Source organism: Pleurodeles waltl, chromosome 2_2 (genome assembly GCF_031143425.1).
Source record: "Pleurodeles waltl isolate 20211129_DDA chromosome 2_2, aPleWal1.hap1.20221129, whole genome shotgun sequence".
NCBI lineage: Eukaryota > Metazoa > Chordata > Amphibia > Caudata > Salamandridae > Pleurodeles > Pleurodeles waltl.
In genome coordinates this window covers 1,026,951,774-1,026,975,938 of record NC_090439.1, presented here as the reverse complement: position 1 = coordinate 1,026,975,938, position 24,165 = coordinate 1,026,951,774, and the positions used below count along the sequence as shown (strand labels likewise).

The following is a 24,165-nucleotide window of genomic DNA, read 5'->3' as shown; positions in this document are numbered from 1 at the left end:
GACATGCAGCAAACACATGGTCTTCATTTGTCCCTTTTTTCCTAATAGTACATGTGCAGAATCTAGGTGTAGCACATTTTAGCAAGCACAGAGTTGGTACATTAAAGGACCATCACTTTTTTCTCTTGATTTCTTCGTTTTTATTCATGGAAAATAATATTTTGGAAGCACCGTTCCCTTCCTAGCACACACTGTGAAAATAAGGGTTTGCGAAATTTGTATAATTTGCTTCAGCGTAATTTTGGAAAAATGTGGTGAAATTAGGCACAATTGTGCCAAATGCAGAACCAGCATTTGGCACTATATTTTAAAGCAAAATGCATCATCATATCCATTTTGAATGCAAGGACGTATTTTACACTTAAACAAATAGCACAAAAAACACAAACGAAGCAACCAGCTGCTGCTCCCGTTCCAGTCATTAGCTTTGCTCCTGTGCCTTTTGCTGGGACCAGTGCATAATTCCAAGAATTTACGCAACAAGCGGAGTTCAAAATTTCGCTGAATTACGCGGGTGTAACAGAATTTTCGCCTAGGCCTAGAATATGATACATTTATTCAAACTTCGTTGATAATGGGCCTTAAATAAGATGTGCAGACAGGAGTAGGAAATGCACAACAGAATTTTCGCCTAGGCCTAGAATATGATACATTTATTCAAACTTCGTTGATAATGGGCCTTAAATAAGATGTGCAGACAGGAGTAGGAAATGCACACAATGTCCATATCACTTGCATTGCATTTCACTGACTTCTGCTGTAACATTGCCCTAGGAAGGTGTCATGTCCTGTGTTTCACGGTGTGTTTATGTTCCTGATTTTTATGATGGTAGCGCCATGTGCATTGTTAGGGCCTGAAGTTGTGGAGCACAGGAATGTTGTCAGTCGCAGCAGACTGCAGTAGGTGAAGGGCCTCTGTACGTTTGCTGTGGGCTGTTACTACAGAACTTACTTATAGCTGCTTCATCTCGTATGGTCTCGAGTTTCTGTTCATTGTCCAAGAACGTAGAAATGGCATTTATGCACAGTTTGAAGCAGTGGCATAACGTTAGCCCCCACACCCCCTGCGGTGTGGAGGTGGGGGGGGGGGGGGAGAGCTCCAGGAGACCCTCTCAGCACAGCCGGCACTGTGCACGGGCCCTGGCCTGAGAGTTCCTGACTGGGGCTTGGTGGGGGGCGGTGGGTGCCCCTCCATGTACTAGGGGCGGATCACTTTTCCTTACATCACTAGTTTGAAGGCCTGCATTGAAAAGTCCTTTAAATTCCTGTGGAAGTAGGCAGTTATGTTCTTGTTTGCTTCTTGGTTGTGTGTTTGCGCGGGTTCCAAGAAGCTGTTTTCAGGTAAATGTGAGGATTATGCTCCTTAAAATATATTTTGCGTGTAAAGTTCTTGCAGAAGCAGCGTGAGTCTCTCCACCTTAGCATCTCCAGGAAATGTGCTTCGGCGCTGCATATTGTTGCTAAAAACGACAGCTAGGTGATTTCGTGAATTTTGAATGAATGTGTGTTCATTCCTCGGTTCTCGGCCTGCTTACAGTTCTGTCTTTCTCATGTCTCTCACTTGCAGTGGGAGGAAGTTATAAATATCAAACTTGGAGTTAGGGGACGGCTCTATGCAACTGGTAAGAGAGGTTGACAGATAGCCTCTGATGGTGTTAGCTGTCAGACAACCTAACATATTCCCTAATGTCTACTGAAAATTGCTTCCCAGGATAACGATTCTGCCCACGTTTTTCTGCATCAAACACCTGAATCCAACATGCTATGTCTAATGCGGGGTCACACCCAAGGTTCATGTTCGTACCTTTAGAGAGGGGGATCTGTCATGTTTCAAATAATACACAGAAGTATAGATTTAATGCCCTAAGGCTTCCCTGGTCCATCTCTACAATACATTCTGATGCAGATGGCAATTACTGTGGGGACCCCTGAAAGGCATGAGAAGAATTGAGAAAGACAGTTTCCATAGTGAGCTTTGGCCCGGGTTTTTCCTGTTCTGACGGATACCTTCAGCAGACACCCCAAACATAAATTTGCTAGGTGTATTTGTCTGGCACCAAAGTCTTTAGGAGTCTTTAGAATATTTCTATAGCAGAGGCTCTTAACCTTGATCTGGGGATATGCTTTGTCTTTTAGACACAAATCTAAATTTCGAAAAGCTCCATCCTTCCCATTAAAATTTAAATTCTTTGATGTTTATGAATAAAATAAAATGTTTCATCATTTGTGTGTTGTTTCCAGTATACTTGTTTCTGTATTTTGTGTATTGTTTTGAGGTTCAAATCTTATAAATTGCTTGGGCTGGGGTCCCGAGCGTCCAGTAGGGATTCAGTGGGGGTCCACAACGGACAAAAAGGTAAGAACCACTGTCCTATAGAATGAGGGTCCAAGAGTACACCTCACTTAGATGAGGGATGATTATAGCATAGGGCTCGTAGTACAAGGTGGGAACACCACTCTGAGCCTGACAGGCTGGGTCAGTGTCAGGAGGAAGCACAGAAAGTAAGAGAAGGGACACTAAAGCTTGGTCAGGAACTGGATAGGGTCATTTCTATCTCTACCTGTATGACCACTGATCAGAAACACAATTGGACAGTCAAGCTTACTGACAAAGACCCGTATGGTGTTGCTCCCGTGAGGTGATCGCTACTAAGATTATGATATTCACATAATCGAACCAGATCGCATGAGTCATATTGCATGGCTCCTTGCTAACGGAATTTTGGAAGAACATTGCATTGGCGGTTTTGTTGGAATATCTTTGTACGTTGGATCAATGTCTGACAAGGGTGAGCCCATCTCCTGGTTAAAAATTCTCTCATATTCCTTTTTTTTATACTTTAAGAAAATAGGCCCGGAGGAGGAGCCAACGTAGCTAATTCATTGTTGGATGATGTTTTCAATTTTCTTTACGTGGCCTCCATTCAAATGAGGGAGGACATCCTGGAAGTCAGTTCGAGGAAGGAAATGTTTCACTATTTTCTTTAAAGAGAGCTGATACCATGCTGTCTCAGGTTTCTTGATGATGTGTTATTTGCAGTGCAGGTCTGTATCAAGGGTAAGTCCAAGAAATTTTGCACTGGGTGCCAGACTGCAGACAGGGGTGGTGGGGTCTAGGTTGCTGTTGGATAGCTATGCTTTACTTTGTGGTCATTTGGTTCTCTTGGTGAGCAAGAATAATTCAGTCTTTCTGCTGCCTTTCAAATAGTTTCAAGCTATACAAATAACATGCATACATACAAGCACACATTTGTCAAATTGAGCTTTAGGTAGCATCTGAACATCCAGTTCTGGGTAAGGTCGAGGCAGGTTTGAAGTTGCTGAATGCTGTACACCTAAGAGGTTTTGAGCTAGAGTTGAAAGGCACCAGTGTATTGCTGAGTCTTGATACTGCACACTATGAATCCGAGGGGTAACGTGCAGAGATAAGTAGATGCAGGGCTAGCTTTAGGACAGTGCGACTGGTGCAATTGCACTGGGCGCAGACCTGGGGAGGGGGGTGCTGAACTCAGAGGGGTTGCTGTGATAACTCTTGTGATGGATGTTCCTGCTAGAGAGAGCGATGGAATTTTATCTGGTGGCAGTTTTGACTCGCCATAAAGTAGCGCAGAGGGTTAATATCCCTGCTGCAAAGAATGCGTATTGTGGAGGTAACAGATCTGTAGTTTATGTGGATAGCTGAGTGGATAGTTGCTTTTGTCAAAGAGGTTTTTTAGTTGCCACATTTCATAAGATACAAAACTAATATAGAAAAGTGACTGTTGCAAACTGTTATAAAAAGAGCTGCATGCAAATTGCATAAAATAGGTTAGGACGTTTATTTGTTTCCCCCAGTCTTTGATTCTCTAATGCTAATGTTGCTAAAAAAGAGTTTGTTTGGTTAGATATACATTATTGTTGGTAAAGCCAGCTTTTACTAGTGTTTTAAAACAAATTAAATGTATGTGAAAGAGGGGCTATGGAGAGATGAGGGCCACTTTTGCTAGGTGGCAGTGAGGAAAACCGAGAAGATCATGGGGGGGTGTTGCAAAAATGATCGTCGCACTGGGCACCACCAACGCTAAAGCCAGCCCTGAGTAGATGCCTAGGTACTCCAGAGGAGTTGGGGAGATCCATGGATATTTCAGTTCCCAATTGGACAAGTTGAGCATGGTTGGTAAATGTAAAGCACTGCAGGACTTTGCTAAAGAATTCCATGAGTCTCATGAGAGAGAGCGGGGGGAAGCACAGGTGTTACTCACCTGCTTCTTTGCAGGAATTTGTAGGCAAGGAGGGTGTATATTATCTTCACAAAGAAGCAAAACATTGTACTAAATTTAGTTAGTACAGAACATGTACAAAGTAAGGAATGATAAGCATTTGCCCGCACTAGGCGATCTCTAGTGAAGATCGAGCTGTTATGGGCCCTATGCCAGCCAGGAAACAGGAGGAGAACTCAGCAATTGCGGCTGGTGACTGGGAAAAGTGGCGGGCGGGGGGGGGGGGAACAAAAATAAAATATATATTTATTTTAAAAGAAAAAGAAACGTATCTTCTCTGTCGGACTGCAGGCCATGCAGCCAATCATGATGCTGCTCAGAGTAGCATTATGATTAGCTGGAGCCCCCTGAATTGGCGCACAAATGCAGACTGGAAGCCTGGGCTTGCTTTCTCCAATCCGGCTACACAGTGCTGGGTTGGAGAGGGCCCTTATGCGCATGTGTGTGTAGCTGGCCCGAGAAAGCCTGACATACATGTGCACTGAGGGGAGTGCTCTATGCAATCCCCTCAGTGCTCATCAACCTCATGGCCCGCCCCTTTAAAAATGAAACAATAATAAACATTGTTTATTATCGTTTTATTTTTTAAGGTTTGCAGCTCCTGCTGCTGGTGGGGGGGGGGGTGACGCTCCTCCGCCATAGCAGAGGAGCCGTCCCTGGAACTCAGAGACACCAAAAAGCAAAGAAACCTCAAGTGCTCGATGTCTGATCTGGAAGCACAAACAAAAATATAGAAAACCCCGCCTAATTCCCTGCTTAACTCGAGGGAACCAATCAATGGGCCTCAGGATGTGGAGTAGGTGCTAATGTGCGGTTGTTGATGCAGCTTCCTTATTTGTCTGTTTTCATTTTTGTGCCTTTCTTTCTCCCACCCCTCTCCCTTATTCTTGGAGGTTTACTTGACAGTAGTACTGCTTGTTTCATCAACTGTTAAGTTATATATATTTCAACTTTAACATTTCCTTATTTCCTTTGTTTTCAATGCGGAAAAAGATCCTCAAAATTCAAAATCTTTACTACTTGAGACTCCGGCCCCTTTCCTGACGCCTTCAGCTGTTAAAGAACACGTTGGGCCTAAGGTTCAAGAACCACCAGTCCTGGGAAAAAAAACCGGGAGAGGTGCATCATGTCCTAGGATCGCGGAACGCACAGGTAATTCGAGTCAATCTATTTCATGAATGTGACAAACCCGAGAGAAAGGAATAGAGTCTACTGAAGACAGAACATATTCATTTCACATCTTAATGCATTGATTTTAGATACTGAAAATCATATCCCTGACCCTTGTTTTTATTTTGTGCTTGGCACCAAACGTTTGATGTTTCTAAGATAACTTATTATCCAATTTAATAGTATTCAGTTTACTGGATGGAAGTCTGTTTTGTGCGGATTCTGACTCTTGAACTTTGGTTCACTGCTGATGGCCGTGGTGAGTGTTAATTACCTCGAGAGCTGGAGGTTAGAGGTACACAGTAGACTATAACACGTGGTTCAGCACAGTAATAATCGAAATTTTATACATCAGCGCATACCCCATGCTTATTGAGCAACACCGGATATATCTGTATTTTCAACTGTGGGAGTGATAGGCCTCAGTCTTGATATTTAGAGTTGTGTATGACCTCACACACAGTCACTACTCTAGCACCCGGAAGTAAATAGGACTAGAAGGGATATCGAGGTTACTCGTAGTAGTTTGGTAGAGGCAGCAACATCTTTCACCGAGAAAATTAAATTTAGGACATAAACACTAAAATAACATTCCAGTTAAGAAATACATAAAATAAACAACACATGAATTTAAGCTGTTCTTTGCTAATTTATATAAAATTGCAATAAATAGTGCTGCTAATTTTAAGGAAAATTGAATAAAAGGTGTAACAGACACACCATTGTTTTTTAGGTCTGGCTTGACAGTGCAGCTGGCATCCGACATTATGTAATCAACCTAAAAAAAGGCATTAAGAAGTTCTACCAGAAGCAGGGCTTTGGCTCCACCCATATGTCGGTAGCCAAATGTACATGTTTTGATTGGGTCGAATATGTGTTCTTCCCCCAAAAAAGTGCTTGCTCTCCACATACCTGTGATCATTTTGCTTATTGGTCCAGCTGCCTGAGCTTGAAGTGGAACACACACAACATTGTAATGCTATTAAACAGTCTTAGTTAACTAGATAATTAACAAAGTTTGTTTTTCTCTGGCGACAGTACAGATGAAAGGAGGGCAGTCATTAACTTTGGACTTCAGAGTGCACTTTTGTGTTTGAGAGCTCAGGGCTACAGTAATATCTATGGAATTTTAAGTTTGGCTAGACAGTGCAAATGTTGCCTGACCTTATGTGATCAACAAGAAAATCTTTCAGAATCCTACTGAAAGAGGGGCTGAGGCTCCACGTACATGTTGGTTTCCCTGAGTACAGAATATGGCTGGGTCAAATTTGTGTGCTTCCACTGAAAAAGTACTTTTGTTGCAGATGGGTATTTTGTAACATGGAATCTCAGATGACCATAGTAGGCAAATGTATCAGATGTTGGTCACTCAGTGATACAAGCTGTGGAAATAGAAGGTTTGCTCTGTGAGAATCCTTGTTAGGCCACCTTAGAAAAAACAGTATTTTGCTTGGTCAACTGCATTTCTATTTTTAAGACTGTGGGTCTGATTAGGAGTTCGGTGGATGGAAAGACCCGTCTGCCGAACTTCCAATGGGGCGGTCGCCGCCATGCTGGCTACCTCCCTGCCGGACCCTTTACGACTTCCCCGCTGGGCTGACAGGTGGAAACCTAGGTTTCCGCCCATCAGCCCAGCAAGAAAGTGGCGGCAGCATTGTTGCTGGCTTGTAATCTAGCCAGCGGCAATGCTGCTGCCGCAGGGGGCACCAGCTAGGCAGGGGGACTCCTGCTCTGCCCATGGCAAGTGCATGGGCAGTGCAGGGGCCCCCCTGTGGCCCTCTGCACCTGTTCTCTGCCAGCCTTTTCATGGTGGTGGTAACGCCATGAAAAGGTTGGCGGAGAACCAGGTCGTAATCAGCAGGGTGGTGCTGTATGCAGCGCTGCCCCGGCTGATTCTGACCTCCGCCACCGTCAGCCCATCGGGATCATCAATCCCAGCAGAGACAGCGGTACCCTGGCGGTCCGACCGTTAGGGTCGTAATGTGGCACTGCAGAGGCGGTCCTGACCGCCAGCCTCGTAATGAGGCCCTGTGTATCTGATGGTTGACTTGTGGAAAAGTTAACGCTCAAAACTGAAGGCCTGAGTTGGTTATGGGTATAAGCAATGTGCCTGTCTGGTGCACTGAGAAACGTTACGTCTGATGCCATTGGTCTGGCTTGCTTGTCATAAAACATTATGACAAAGGCAGTTAATCTATCTTATTAATTGCAAAAAGCATATGTAAAAGCCAGTAAACCCTTAACAGTTGGTTGCTCTCACAGGCAATAGACAGGTATTATGTTACATTTAATCTCACAGTAGTCGGCAAGGGTTGTGGCGTTAGCCAACCTCTCTGAGAAAACAGTGGATGGTTGTACTGAGATGATTCTTGTTAAGCCTTGCTGAGAGTGGTTGTATATTCTTGTGCAAGCTGTATTTTTCAACATATTTGTAGTTTGTAATTTGTAATTTGACACCTATATACAAGATGGTTGCTAGTTTACGTGTATTGCGAAAAGTCATGCTATATTTCTTAAGTTTGATCTGTTTATTATGAACTGCTATGACAAAGCCAGTGGGCCTGACCTATTTATTATGAAAAGCCCAGAATGCTTCAACATAAGCAGGACGGGCATAAATACAGAAACCAAAAAAGGACTACAAGCTGTGACCAAGACCAAGGGGGACGAAACACGGGCTGATACTGCTTATATCGATTGAATATGCTGAATAAATAAGGAGAACTTTACCTCCGGAGTGCTGCTGATTTTCTTGGATACTAATAAGTGAAGGAGGTCTGACATTTCATAAGCGAGCACCAGCAACCAGAGTGTGCCACACTGCCAACCACATTTGTCAAGGATATATATCTATCTTCTGGAGTGCAGTGTAATAACTCTTATGGACTTCTATGTAGAGGGGGAGGTCTGCCCCTGATACTGGCACCAGCTGTAGCTGTTGTGAGCGCACTGTGAGGAGACCAATTTATTATATATATATATATATATATATATATATATATATATACACAAACAAGAAGTCAGAACTCTGGGCAGTTCCCAAATTTAGGGTGAGAGAAGCTCCAGTTAGGAGCACCCTGCAACACCAGCGACACTCTAGGTTTGCTCATCTCAAATCTCTGTTTTTCTAACAAAGTTTTTAAGCATAGGATTAGCTAGTGCCATCCACACCAAGCTAGAAAGGGACAAAGTCTTTTTCAATTTGTCCAACAACTTCTTTAACTATAGGTTTGGCACCGTGCCTTCCTTGCCAAGCTGTAAAATGACAACATTCTTTCACCATTCCAGGCACAGCATTACAGGCTTTGGATTGGCAAAATACCATCCACGCCAACATAGAATGAGCAAAAGCAACCCCTGACAGGAGTTTCACTATCATTATAGCTCATCAGATCTATAAATTCTATGCTGAAAGTAGTTGATAAAACATAATGAAATCTAATTATTAACTTCTTGATGAAATATGAATGGTATTCCACCATAATTAAAAAAATATGTAACCAAGCTTGTAATACATTCTTCTAATTTGACAAGGGTGAACATAACCATCTAACTCTCATTCATATTCATATTTAATCAAAAAGTTCATAATTAGATTTAATTCATTTTTAGTGATGGAATTGAAGCCAGCATGGTTGACCACTAGTGATGCAAACGCCGGGTGGTATGGACAAATATATTTTGTAGCCTGTAACAGTTAAATTGTATTTGATAACCCACTTGGAATGAGGATGACTTATCTGTTGTAATTGTCCACTGTTATGTAGGCTTGATATGCACAAGGCATTTTAATAGTTCATGGTGGCGTCAATGCCTGCAACACCAATGATCAATTCCCACATTTTGGTATTATCATTGCGGTTTCCACAATTCACAGAAGGATAAAAGTGATGTTACATGTGATTAAACCCCATTGCAGTTAATTGGCTACTTTGCAATACGTGATCAATGCGAATTAGCGAAAAGCACAGTGTTTTCATACTAATTTTAGTTGCAAGCATAAATCAAGAGAATTATGTGAGCAATTTATAATATGTAATGTGGTGTTCAATTTTGTTATGCGGATTGCATTAGTCTTTTTTCACTTTTCACAATGATGTCACTATGGGTGTTTGTAAATACTTTGAAAAAATGGCGCCTCACCATCTGTGAGCAAGGCTGCGGGACAGCGACACGCGTAGGATGTTTCTTCAGAGGCAAAATAAATATTTGATGTGAAGCTAAACCCTTCGTTTTGGGCACAACAGCAGTCAGCAGTCTCAGCAGGATATATATATTACCTACACCACTAGGTAGTCATAGTTAGGACCTAGTTACTATAGAAAAAGCTTTTTTTTACTTGTCTATATTTTTGGCCCTGGTTGATGAATCTTCACAGAATGTTCCCCAAAAATCTCTCCCTCACGTGAGTTGCTATCTGGAAAGTTTCAGGGTGATCGGTCAGCCGGGGGCTAAGAAAAAGGGGGGCCCAATATGCTTTTTCCCCATTCATTTTTCCATAGGGATTTTGAAAAATGATAGCAACTGAACCACTGGATGGAATTACACCAAATTTGTCTGCCAACACTTCAAGAAGGAAGTGTTGGCAGCCATCTTGGGGCTTCAGCCGAGTCCCAGAAAAAAAAGGTAAAAAAAAAGAAAAGGGGCCAGGGTAGGGACACCCTGACCCCTGAGCTCTGGTGCAGAGGAACCCCCCAGAACTAAAAAGCATTTTTTAAAACTTTTTGCTGCGATTCGTGGCAGATCTGGTGAAAAAAAAAAAAAGCAAGCACAGGCTCCCACGCTTGATTATTCTGAGACCCCCGGGTGGGCCTCAGAGCCCAGGAGTCATTGCCATTTTAATGCAGGGGGGCCGTCTGCCCCTCCGCCCCCAAGCCCTGGGGGCCGCCACCTCTCCGGGGCTTTTGACAAATGAAACATGGAGGGCCTTAGGGCTACCACCACCCCCTTCCACAGCCCTAGGGATCTGCATGGGGCCTGTTTCAAATTCAATGCAGGAGTACATCCGGCCCTCCTGCAGCCCAGAGGACCACCACCTCCCTGGGGCTTGATTCAAATTCAATGCAGGGAACAGCCCTCACCCCCTCACCCCGCAGCCCAGGGAACCACCACTTCCCCCGCAGCCAATGATGGCCATGGGGACAGCTCCTGCTGACAGAAAGCAGGGATTTCATCTCTTTTACCTTTAGGCTCCCCACCGCGGTCCTGTCACTCTCTCTCTTTTCCGTCCCATAATAGGGTGTAAGAAAGAGAGAGAGAGAGAGAAAGCCAGTGCAATGGTCTTTCCTTGCACAGCAGAGCAAGAAGTCACTTGTGGCATAATGGTTAAGGTCACAGATCCTTACACTGAAAGTTGAGGAGTCTAGTCCAGGTGTGTCTCTCATCATTTCCCTACTTTAATTTGTTTTCAACTCCAAAGGTTTAAGGCGCTTAATGAAAGGTGATCGCACTCTTTTTAATTGGCAAATACATTTTTCTTTTCAAGTTGTCCAGAAATATCTAATTCCAAGTATCTAATTCACCAAAGCCTAAAAAACTCTGTCTCGCTCCCTCTCACTCCTTTTGTCTCTCTCTCTTTCAAATTATTTTTTTCATTCTCTTTCATCCACCCACACACCCACTCAGACCCTTACGCACCCACTCACAGACCCACTCAGACACTGACGCACCCACTCACAGACCCACTCAGACACTGATGCACCCACTCACATACCCATTCAGACCATCACACATCCACTCACAGACCCACTCAGACCCTCACGCACCCACTCACAGACCCACACAGAAACTGACACACCCACTAAGACACTGATGCACCCACTCTCACACCCAGACAACCACTCTCACAGCCACTCTCACCCCTAGATACCCCTTCTCACACCTATTCTCACAATCAGAGAGACACGTCGCGGCATGTGCAGCCTTGGGTTGGTTGGTTAGGTGGGTTGGCCGCAGGGTCTGGCCACAGGCCTGGCCCTGGCCGTGCGTTGTGATGGTTGGATTAACATATAGTAATGAAAATTACTTTACGATCAAAAACCCATAGAAATTCGCTGAAAAAACATAAGATAACAGGAGGCGCAAGTTATAGTTACCTTAGGGCATGAGTTATAGTTACTTGAGATAACTATAATAGGCGACTCCTATGGTTTGGTACATTTAAAATGTGAGCCTAACTATAACATCTCTGCAACCTTTGTTTTATAAAAGTGAATTTCAATGGTTTTTTAATTCTATTTCCTAACTATAACATCCCTGTAACCTTAGGTCTTTTCACAAAAAAACGTATATATATACTACTAAAGGCCAGAAAAAATGAAAATGCTTCAAGGACTCACCATGAGTTGCTGGCTTTGTTTTCAAAACCCTTATTGTAACCAGTTGGGAGCGCGCTTTCATTGAGGACATCTCGTTTTTGCTGTTTATAACCGGCTTGTCCAGCCGGGAAAGCGCCCACTGCACATCGGAGCAGGTCGTTGTGACTAGATTCATGGTCACATTTGAACAACATGGTTGGGATATTTTTAGCAAAACCGACAATTTTACTGTGAACTTGCATACATAGGTTATGCACTTTGTTTTTCATTTTTTCGTGTTTGGCTCTAGCAACCCACTTGGGGAATACGATTTTGCAGGACTACTATAACTAGTGTGCACTTGCCAATACAGAGGCCCACAGGGGCAGGACTGGTATTTTATTGGATTCATCAGGTGCCTGCAATTAATCAAACTAGCTGAAGAGCCTCGCACTCGGTGCTTTTAAAGAGATTGTCTGAATTACATCCAGCACTGGCTGCACCCACGAGGGTGGAATACTTTTCATATTTTCTCTGCTGATGATGGGATCTACCCGGAAACACGTGTCCAGAGATGACTTTACTACTAAAGGCCAGAAAAAATGAAAATGCTTCAAGGAGTCACTGTGAGTTGCTGGCTTTGTTTTCAAAACCCTTATTGTAACCAGTTGGGAGCGCGCTTTCATTGAGGACATCTAGTTTTTGATGTATATATATATATATATATATATATATATATATATATACTTGAAGATGAAGGAATGATGGACCACAAGAACACAACAGCCAGCCAGGGAACCAAGGAAAATCCAGTTCCAATAGGGTACAATGAGTCAGTAAGAAATGTAATATCCAGGAAAGAAGTAAGAGTACAAGATTGTTTGCTCAGAATCTGTATAGTGGATACTGCTGAATTTACAAAACGCATCAAAAGTAAAGATTCCATTTGGAAAATGGAATCAATGCAGTCCTAAGATCTCTTGAGATATGCATTATTCAGGTGGTGTTGTCAGTAATGTTCAGCCCGTTTGGACGCAATGATTTTAAATGACACATCTAGAAGTTTTCTCTGCAGTCCTCTACTTCTTCCTTTAAGACATGTTCCACAGTGAATATCTTCAAATCTGATAGCATCTATGACAGTCAGCTCTATGGGGTAATTGTTCAGTCCACATCAGTCATTGGCTCTCTTCCTCTGTGAATTGTGACATTTTCTGGACAGAGACCTGAAAATTAGTATGCTTAAATGTCAAGGCTGGCTGGCTATTCCTGTAGTTTTGACATTTGTCCTTTATAGATCCCCTTTCATTTATTTGCTTCTCCTCTTTTTATTTTAACATTTCTGGAGAGGATATTACAGCTCTCCAGACAGTGCTAACAGGAAGTTTGCTTGCCCCTGATTTAATCTGTAGTGTGCCGCATCTCACAAAGCCCCCGGCAAGTTCCTGTAAACAAGAAGGCCATTATGGAAGGCTGTTGTCCTTAAAGTGCCATTGTTTTACCATTCCAAGATCGCCAACAAGGTGGTTCTAAATGTGGAGGCTATGCCTCAGCTTTAAAACAATAGGCGATTTACAATACCTTTGCAAGCCACACATCCATGGCTCCATTTAGTTTTGTTATTGCAAGCATGTGTTTAGATGACAGCATGTTTTCTTTTTTGCAGTTGTATTCTTTTAATTTAGCTCGCATATGTTGTTGAGTTTGTGTGTTTGTTAGAGAGGGAATGCAAATATGAGTGAGTGGATTGATGAATGGGTGCATGGGTGCACAGATAATGACAGAGCGCATGTATGATGACTTATTGAGTGCCGAAACCCATCAATTACACAAAAGGCAATTTCATTTATCCACCAGACCTACTGGCATTGTAAATGCTTGTTGGTAGGATGGGACTGCTTGAATTTTCGAACAATGGGATAAGCTAGTGCAGAAAGCAGGAAAATCAATATTCCTCACTACATACATTTTCAGGGCGCTACAGTATGTACAGTAAATTCTGTCAACACAATCTGGAAAAAAGTAAGAATTACAGCAAGTTAGACAATAAAAAACAGGAGTTCATTAGGAGTTGAGCACCAATAGTGATTTGTGTGAATAATATAGCAGCCAAATCCTTATAGGTGGAAACCAGCCACTCACACCAGTATTCAAGCAAAATCTGGTTATCCAACCGTTGCAAGCATCATATATTTTGCAGTGCTTCTCTTGTTATAACCTTGTGATTAAATTCTGTACTCAACAACAAGGCTTATTCCTCCGGCATGAAACGTGTACCTGTATTTGTTTTTTTAAAGCAGGACACAGCACTTCTTTTGAGAAAGAGCACAGAAGTGATCAGAGGCCAGAGCATTTAAGAAGACGTGTTTCCTATGGGGGGTTTCTAATGGTAAATGGAGGTACGAGTTTTGCCTTATATTGCTAATATTTTGTTATGTGTTTTGTCTATTTTGCTACTGACCCTGTGATTAGGATCTTACTTTTAATTATTTTCATGATATCAGCATATCGGTGTACATGCAAAACAGCAGTAGACTATGTTCTAAGTATTTATCTAGAAAACCTTCAATAGATCAGCCTTCTGTTGGATAATTTGGTTGTAGCTTCTTAAATGTATACATGGCTGGACTTAGGTTTAATTGATGTTTAGTGCAGTACTCTATGTTGGACTGTTTCCTAACAGCTACCATTCAGTACAGAATTGTGAGCTTACAGTACAGGCACTTATTTAAGATATTTTGCCGATTACTCATGTACGTAGCTCCAAACACAAGCAAAGCAGGAGTATCCTGCATTCCAGTCATGCAGTAAATTTGCAAACCCCCTGTCACCGAAGGTCCAACTAGCCACCGAAGTGTAGGCTGTCCAAAAGTTTGGCCACGTAATCCTGTTGCCTCACTTAAACACAATGTCAACAGGAGCACACCCAACCTTCTCGCCTTTCATACATCCCTGCTTTTCAATACGACACCTATTACATCTGCATTCAGATATTCAGAGCAAAAGACAGACGAATATAAATACAGCTGGTGTTTGGTGCTGTTTTACTGCTTTTAAAGGGCTCAGGCCCAGAACACCCCCTACTTTCTCACCTCAGTCACACTTTCTTTTTATGCCTGTCCCAAACACCCTGAACACAGTCTCCACCCTCATGGATGCCCAGAAACCCCCTAACCACAGAAAATAGATCAATGTCTTAAACAGAACAACTTCCTATGTATCACCGTCGCTCGCCTTCAGAACTCTCACTCACCTGCAGAACAGACACTATGGCCCTCATTATAACCCTGGCGGTAAATGCCACTTAGCGTGGTGCAGAAGACCGCCAACATACTGCTGCGCCCGCAGAATTCCGCAACAGCTATTACTACCCACAGCTCGGAATCCGCCATAATACAGACACCCACACAAGTCCACCACACCAAAGATCAGTGATAAACTGCCGATAACAAAACCGACACCGTCACGCCAACAGGAATACGCCCATACTATCACGACCCACGAATCCACGTGGCGGTCTTTCAACCCCGGTATTCCATTGGCGGTACACACCGCCGCGCTCAAAATACACACACATTTAGAAAATACAACCACATTGGACAATTCAAAATACACACACCTGATACACATACACACACCACACCCACACACCCAATCCAATATAAAACACACACCCACATCACCCACAAACCCTTACTACCAGAATTCTGATACCACGCCCGAGAGAGACACCACCATGAACAACACCAGCATCCACAGACACCCAACACCATCACTTGCACAACATCCACGCACCTCAAGCAACACACAACAACACATCCCCTCAAACACGCCACCTCACACATCACCCACACCACATCATGGCACCTCAACAACACCCCAGGTTCTCTGAGGAGGAGCTCAGGGTCATGGTGGAGGAAATCGTCCGGGTAGAGCCACAGCTATTCGGATCACGGGTGCAGCACACCTCCATTGCAAGGAAGATGGAGCTATGGCTCAGAATCGTCGACAGGGTCAACGCAGTGGGACAGCATCCAAGAACTAGGGATGACATCAGGAAGAGGTGGCACGACCTACGGGGGAAGGTGCGTTCCGTGGTCTCCAGACACCCGATTGCTGTACAGAGGACTGGCGGTGGACCCCCATCTCCTCCCCCACAATTAACAACATGGGAGGAGCAGGTCTTGGCAATAATGCATCCTTAGGGCCTCGCAGGAGTAGCAGGAGGACTCAACTCTGGTAAGTCAAAGCTTTACTATTATATCCCCCACCCTACCTGCATGCCATCACACACATACTCCCACCCTCACCTTCATCCCTATCACTCCAACACTTCACATATGCCCCACTATCACAACCCACCCATCCCAACACCAAGCCCTGTATGCAGCACCAAAGCATGGACACCCATCACCAAAGCATGTCCACTGCAGATACCCACCCAGACCCCAACCCAAATATCACACAAGGACCGAGACAAGAATGCAAGCACTGGAGTACAGGGTCACTCACCCATTGCACGTGATGGCACACACAGATGCAATAATCATGCCTTTACACCCCTGCAGGACCCCAACCCAACGTCACTGGACAGGAGGTACCAGACATGTCCAGTCCCCTCACAGAAGAGACCCACAGTGATGACAGCAGCTCTGCACAACTGGATCAAGATGACCAGCCCGGCCCATCAGGGACCTCGGGACAGTCGGTTCCCCTGACACTGGCCCAAGCCACCAAAGAGCCTCCCTCCTCAGGAAAGACCAGCACAGCACCCACCCAGCGGGCCCATCCCTCTGTCCCCAGGACACATCAATCAGCAGTGTGTCCACCACTACAGGGAACCCAGGCAAACCCACTAACCCAGGACAATCAGGGACATGGGGGCAGTGGCAGTGGGCACACAGTTCAGGGGACAGAGGCTCAGGAAAACAGGGAAACTAGGAAGACTGCTGTGCGACAGGGGGAGGACAGGCCCAGGGAACCCACTTTCCACGAGGCCCTCTCCAACATCATGGGAGCTTACCATCATTCCCAGGAGATGATGGCAACGGTGCTTTGCCAAGTTTCAGGAGACCCAGCGGCTGCAGGAGGAACACTACCTTGGGATCAGGGAGGACCTGAAGTCCATTAACAACACCCTGGTCACCATTGTGGGGGTGCTGCAAGACCTTGTCAACACCAGGAGGGACACTGTGGCACAACAAGGGGCCCCTGACACTAGCCTGGACGATGAACAGCCCTCCACCTCCGCCGGCGCTAGTGGACAGGAGGCACCGCCACAGGAACACAACACCAGCACCCCACCCCCTGCAGATGGAGAACCACCCCGCAAACGGTCCCTGAGATCCAGGAACAAGACAGAGAACATTGCCAAGACCCCTGCCAGGAAATGAGACCCCCCCCTGAATGTCACCCTTCTGTCCCACTTTGTCACCCTGTCATTCCTTCAACTGCCATTTCTCCACTATTGCTCCACTTCCTATGCCCCTTTGGACAATGCACCTGTGAAACAAATAGACTGGACTCTGCCATGGACATTCCTCCACCATCCCCCCTGCCCATTTTACAACCCCCTCCACGTATTTGCCCAGAAATAAGCACACTTCAATCACAAAACAATCTGGAGTCAGTCTGTGCTTTCACAAATGTGTAATTGCAATAACCATGGAATATAGCAATGTCAATTTAATTGTTCACATACTGATGTAACACAGCTGTAGGGCTGGAGGCAATATAGCAGAAGGCACAAAATGGGACCCACATCTGTGAAATGGAAAGGCAAAGTGACAAGCCAGGATCCATACACTGAGTGAAAATGACAGACTTATGCTATCTCCAACAATAGTATGAGATGTGGGAGGCAGTGACATCTTCTTACCTGTGACTCACTGGAAGTATTGCATGATTATGTTGTTTCTGTTGTCCATATCCTCTTCTTCTGCCTCCTCTTCTTCACTGTCCACAGGCTCCACAGCTGCCACAAGACCACCAGCTGGACCATCCTCCTGCAGAAAAGGCACCTGCCGTCGCAAAGCCAGGTTGTGCAGCATACAGCAGGCAACGATGATCTGATACACCTTCTTTGGTGAGTAGTAGAGAGAACCACCTGTCATATGGAGGCACCGGAACCTGGCCTTCAGGAGGCCGAAGGTGCGTTCAGTCACTCTCCTAGTTCGCCCATGTGCCTCATTGTAGCGTTCCTCTGCCCTTGTCTTGGGATTTCTCACTGGGGTCAGTAGCCATGACAGGTTGGGGTTAAACAGAGTCACCTGCAAATATCGAGGGACAAGTGTTAGACACACACTAACCCGTAGGGACAACCCCATACCCAGAAAACTATTCACACTGTATAGGGTCCTTGTCCTCACCTATTAGCCACACACTGTGCCTCTGGAGTTGCCCCATCACATAAGGGATGCTGCTATTCCTCAGAATGTAAGCGTCATGCACTGAGCCAGGAAATTTGGCATTCACATGGGAGATGTACTGGTCGGCCAAACACACCATCTGCGCATTCATAGAATGGTAGCTCTTCCGGTTTCTGTACACCTGTTCACTCCTGCGGGGGGTACCAAGGCCACATGTGTTCCATCAATGGCACCTATGATGTTGGGGATATGTCCCAGGGCACAGAAGTCACCTTTCACTGTGGGCAAATCCTCCACCTGAGGGAACACAATGTAGCTGCGCATGTGTTTCAGCAGGGCAGACAACACTCTGGACAACATGTTAGACAACATTGGCTGGGACATCCCTGATGCAATGGCCACTGTAGTTTGAAAGAGACCACTTGCCAGGAAATGGAGTACTGACAGGACCTGCACTAGAGGGGGCATTCCTGTGGGATGGCGGATAGCTGGCATCAGGTCTGGCTTCAACTGGGTACACAGTTCATGGATTGTTGCACGATCAAGTCTGTAGGTGACAATTACGCGTCTCTCTTCCATTGTCGACAGGTCCACCAGCGGTCTGTACACCGGAGGATGCTGCTATCTCATCACCTGCCCCAGCAGACGTGCCCCATGGAGGAGAACAGCGAGCAGAGAGTCAGGCAACACTGAGGTATCACAACATGTCATTTGCACACATTTATTAATCTGCAATGTGCCTGTTACTGTGTGTATTCAAGGCCTAAATTGGTGTGACGCAGTTAATATTAATGCCATGTGGCCTCCTGAAATAGCGGCTGCCTGACCTGTAAGGTGGGACAAGGGGATATGAGGTAACTGCGCTGGCGTTGTATATTGGCGCGGTAGGCGGTCGAAGACCGCAGCGCTATCCTGCATTGGTTAACATTGGACCCTATGGGTCCGAGGAGCCAATGACAATGTACGCTGGTGGCGACGGTACGCACCGCCGCGGATGTGACCGCCATTTTCTGTCTGTTCACTCACTTGATACCTGACCTTCAACAGGAGAGGACCTACACTGCAAGTGCTGCTGTGATCTCAGTCTAAAAGCAACAATGGCTCATGTGTCTGGGGAAAGGGCCCCTGCCTTCACTTCGGAGGAGTTGGAGAAACTAGTGGATGGGGTCCTCCCCCAGTACACACAACTGTACGGTCTTCCAGACAAACAGGTGAGTACAGAGTGAGCATGCTGCATGGGCAATGCCTGTTTGGAGTGGTGTGGATGGAAGATAAATGGGGGGAGGACTCAGGCCTGCATGTGCGGACGGTGAGTGTATGTGCGTCAGGGCAAGGGTGGGAATGTGGGCCAATGAGTATGACGGTCCGGATGGGTAAAGATTTTCCTTTTCCCCTGTACTATTCCTCTAGGTCAGCGCCCACCAGAAGAAGGCTATTTGGCGTGCCATCGCCAAGGACGTCCGGACCCTGGGGGTCCACCACAGACGGAGCATCCAATTCCGGAAAAGATGGGAGGACCTTCACCGCTGGAGCAAGAAGAAGGCGGAGGCCCAGCTGGGGATGGTCTCCCAACGTTGGAGATGTGCCCGTCGCACCATGACCCCCCTGATGTTCCGGATCCTGGCGGTGGCGTATCTGGAGTTGGATGGGCACTTGAGGGCATCACAGCAGCCACAAGGGGGTGAGTAAACTCTCATTCAGCTGACTCTGCGCGCATTACGAGGTGTCTGGGTGGGGGAGGTGGTTAGTGGGTTCCCCTAGGCCATGGCGAGCTTGGTAGGCAAGGTCCCTTGTGAGACAGGCTCAGTGGCACCCCAACCCCACTAGTGGTTAGTGCCATCCACACCTAGTCAGGCTCCTGTGACTTCCATGTGTGCAGCAATCGGGCTTAGGCCTTGTACCCCATGGGCATGCAGTGCTTAATTTGTGCTTGTTGTTTCCGGTGCTGAGCACCGGCACTTATTTGTGAGGGCCGGGGCTTATTCTTATGCCTCAAGCATTTGCTGTGAGCAAAAGACACATATGTGAAAGACTGAAGAAGGAAAAACTAAAAAGCGTCATAAAGGGAGAAAGTAGAAAGTTGCAGGATGAGCTGAAGGAGCATGGGTGGCCGTAAATGGATTGAAGAGGCCCGAGATGGCTTCAGGATTATGCTGCCTCAGTATTCAGTGCTGGTAGATTTAATTACAGCAGCCTCGTGTTTAAGAGAAGGGCTTTGAGCACCGGCACCTCTTAATTTACAAATTAAGCACTGTGGGCATGTGATTATTCTAGGAACTATAAGTGCATGGCGTAGTGCAGAGGGCTGCTGTGTCTGTAGTGTCCGCCAACTGTAGTGGTGTTTCATGCGCTGAACATGTCTTTCTTTTGTCTTTCCCCCCTTTTTTTCTGGTCTCCCTGTTCTTGTGTGCATTAGCATCATCAGGCGGAGGAGCATTGGCACCGGAGCAGGAGGGAGCTGCATTCCACTTGGCCCTGGAGGGCGAAACAACGGAGTCTGAAGCCACCAGTGGGACAGAGGGCGAGGGGAGTTCCTCAGCAGGGACAGGAGCAGACAGCAGGTACAGCCGCCACCCCCCCTACCAGCACCGGCCTCCCAGCAGCCCCTCAGCGTGTGTCCTGTGCCCGCTCACCCAGGAGGGTGGGCATCTCCTTCGCCCTAGGCACCTCAGGTCCTGCCCCAGTCAGCCCTGCTGCCCTCAGTGAGGAGGCTATTGACCTCCTGAGATCACTCACTGTTGGGCAGTCTGCCATTCTGAATGCCATCCAGGGTGTTGAGAGGCATTTGCAACAAACAAATGCATACCTAGAGGGCATTCATTCTGGCCAGGCAGCCCAACAGAGAGCATTTCAGGCTCGGGCCTCAGCACTGATGGCAGCCATTGTCCCTGTGTCCAGCCTCTCCCCCTCCAACTTCCTCCACCCAGACCCAATCCCCTGTACCTCAGCCTATCCCAAGCACACCATCAGACCAGCATGCACACACCTCAACACACAAGGGTGGCTCAGGCAAACATAAGCACCACACATCCCACAGGCACTCACACAAGCATCATACCCATGCACACATACCAACATCCACTGCCTCCACTGTGTCCCCCTCCTCCACGTCTCCCTCCTCCCTCCCAGTCTCGTCTCCACTCACACCTGCATGCACTACATCCTCAGCCACTACCTCCATCAACAGCACGTCCATCACCACACACCGTTCACGTGCACTCAGCACCCCCACTACCATTCACACATCCCCTGTGTCCTCTCCCAGTGTGTCTGTGAGCCCTCCTCCCAAAGTACACAAACGCAGGCACACACCCACCCAACAGCCATCCACCTCACAACAGCCTCCAGCACATGCACCTTCACCCAAATTCAGCAGATGTACACCTCCTACAACCACTACCTCTACCTCCACTCCCAAACCCCCTCCATCTACCCGTCCCAGTGTGTCTAAAAAACGTTTCCTGGTTAATATTGGCCTCTTCCCTACACCTCCCCCCCGTCCTTCCCCTAGGGCCAGGCTTTCCAGGTCCCACCCTAGCACCTCAGCCACCACATCCCCAGGCACAGTGGTGCCAGCAACTGCGGGGTCATGGAGTGTGCCAACCATCAGGGCTGCCAGTGTGCCACGGAGCGAGGGCAAGGACATTCTGCCACCCCCCAAGGTGAAAAAGGTGCCCACATCCTTGAGAGAGAAGCCGAAAACACCTGCCACCAAAGGGTCAGGGAAAATGAAAGGGGATAGTGGCAAGACAGCTGCGCCACCATCAAATGTGGGAAAGGGCCAAAAACTGAAGGGCAGGTCAGGAGAGGGCATGGTGGCACCAACTGAGGGACCAGTGTCACACCTTCTGTCCACGTCGACGCCAACCTGTACAGCGGAGAACACTGCCACCTCCACCGCCACAGACCCCGCCGCCAGCACCGCCGCCACAGACCCTGCAGCCAGCACCGCCGCCACAGACCCCGCAGCCAGCACCGCCGCCACAGACCCCGCAGCCAGCTCCGCGGCCACAGAGCCCGCAGCCAGCTCCGCCTCCACAGAGCCCGCAGCCAGCACTTCCACCACAGATCCCGCAGCCAGCTCTGCCGCCACAGACCCCACAGCCAGCACCGCCGCGACTGCCACCGCCGCAAGCACCGCCGTGACTGACACCGCCGCAATCACCGCCAGCGGCCCGCGACATCATCGGCCAGTGGCACCACCGCAGACATGGCTACCATCCCCAGTGCTCAGTCGTCCGAGGCTGGTGGTGAGTTCCAGGACCCTGGGCAGCTTCCATGAAGCATCACTCTCATCACAGTTGTCACCTGCAGGTGGAATGCGAAGCCGCAGCAGTGTGGGGTATGTCGCTGCCTCCATGGCGTATCATGCTACCTGTACCTCGGCAATCTCGTGGCACACACACCCAGGTGAGGGAATTGTACCGGCCACACTGCACGTGGAGCACTCTGGGCACCAGGCCCCCTCCAGAACCAGTGGAAAAAGGCATCCACTACCTCAGTCCTTGGCAGGATGAAGCACTCTGGGCACAAAGCCCCCTCCAGAACCAGTGGAGAAAGGCATCCACTACCTCAGTCCTTGGCAGGATAAAGCATTCTGGGCACAAAGCCCCCTCCAGAACCAGTGGAGAAAGGCATCCACTACCTCAGTCCTTGGCAGGATGAAGCACTCTGGGCACAAAGCCCCCTCCAGAACCAGTGGAGACTGTTATCCACTTTAGAGACTGTGGCTTTGCACTCCCCAGGATAAAGCAGTGGGCAAACCACCCACTGAAAAGACTTGAGAGACTGTGGCCTTGCACTCCCCAGGATAAAGCAGTGGGCAAACCACTCACTGAAAAGACTTGAGAGACTGTGGCTTTGCACTCGCCAGGATACATCAATGGGCATGGAGCCCCCTTGTGGAGCAGTGGCGTCGTGCGTTCATCAGTCTGAGGTGCTCCCCCTCCCCCTCCCCCTGAGGTGCCTGTGTATTTTCTATGTGATGCCCCTCCAGTGTTCTCTCCGTTTGGAGTCAGGTATCATGTGTGGGCCTCGCCCATGCATTTTGGGCCAGTGGTCCACGGACAATGATTGGTGCACTATCCGGACTTGTGTAGTTGGTGTACATATTTGTATATACTGGATTTTGACTTTTGACTAATGGATTTTTATTGATTACACTCGTTACAATCATTTCCTTTTGTCCTTGCGTTCTTCCAGGGGGGTTGGGGCGGTGTATATGTTATGTTGCAGCATGTATTTGTGTGTATGGTGTTGGGGGTGAGGGTGTTGCGTGTTGCGTGTGTGTCACTCTCTTTTCCCTCCCCCCTCCCCTGTGTTGTAGGTGCAGTACTCACCGTGGTCATCGCAGCCGTCGTTGGAGCTCCTGATAGACGCGCAGGAAGACCATCGCCGGCAGGATCTGCAATTCGGACTCCATGGCGTCTTGGTTCCTTGTGGGGTGTGGAGAGGTGAGTGTTTTCCCTTCTGTGTACTGTTTCCGCTGTGTTTTTATTTGTGTTGGTTCCGCCCCGGAAAAGGTGGCGGATAGCAGTGTTGTGATAGGGTGGGCGTTATATTGTTTCCCGCCTGCCTGTCTGTTGGCGGTGTCCACCGCGCTGTTTGTTTCTACCGCCGTGGCGGTCGGAGTGTTAAAGTGGCTGTCTATGTTGGCGGTTTCTGCCATTGTCGTAATCCCATTTTTTTTTTCGCCAGCCTGTTGGCGGTATTACCGCTGCTTTAACACCGACCGCCAGGGTTGTAATGAGGGCCTATGTGCCTCAATACGAGTGTGGTGGTGTTCGGACCACCACACTCACGGTGGCAGGCAGGACAGCCGCTATTGTGGCAGTCTGACCGTCACATTAAAACCCTGGCAGTCAGACCACCAGGAAACTGCCAGCACCACCAGGATTCATGGTTCTGGTGGCCTGGCAGTGGCGGAGATCATAATCCGCCAGGGCAGTGCTGCCTGCAGTGCTGCCCTGCGGTTTATGACTTTGTTCTCTACCAGCCTTTTCATGGCGGTAACACTGCCTTGGAAAGGCTGGCGGAGAACAGGTGTACGGGGCCACAGTGGGGCCCCTGAAC

The 24,165-nt window shown here is 47.3% G+C and overlaps 1 protein-coding gene across 1 annotated transcript in view; it reads left to right on the top strand.

Moving 5' to 3' along the window:
- Positions 1–24,165, top strand: part of TMEM71 (transmembrane protein 71) — a 160,771-nt gene that overhangs the window by 107,327 nt on the left and 29,279 nt on the right. Inside the window, exons 6-7 of the mRNA XM_069220774.1 lie at positions 5,253–5,411; positions 14,026–14,124. Of these exons, the coding sequence (XP_069076875.1) occupies positions 5,253–5,411; positions 14,026–14,124 (258 nt within the window). The remainder of the gene's footprint in view (positions 1–5,252; positions 5,412–14,025; positions 14,125–24,165) is intronic.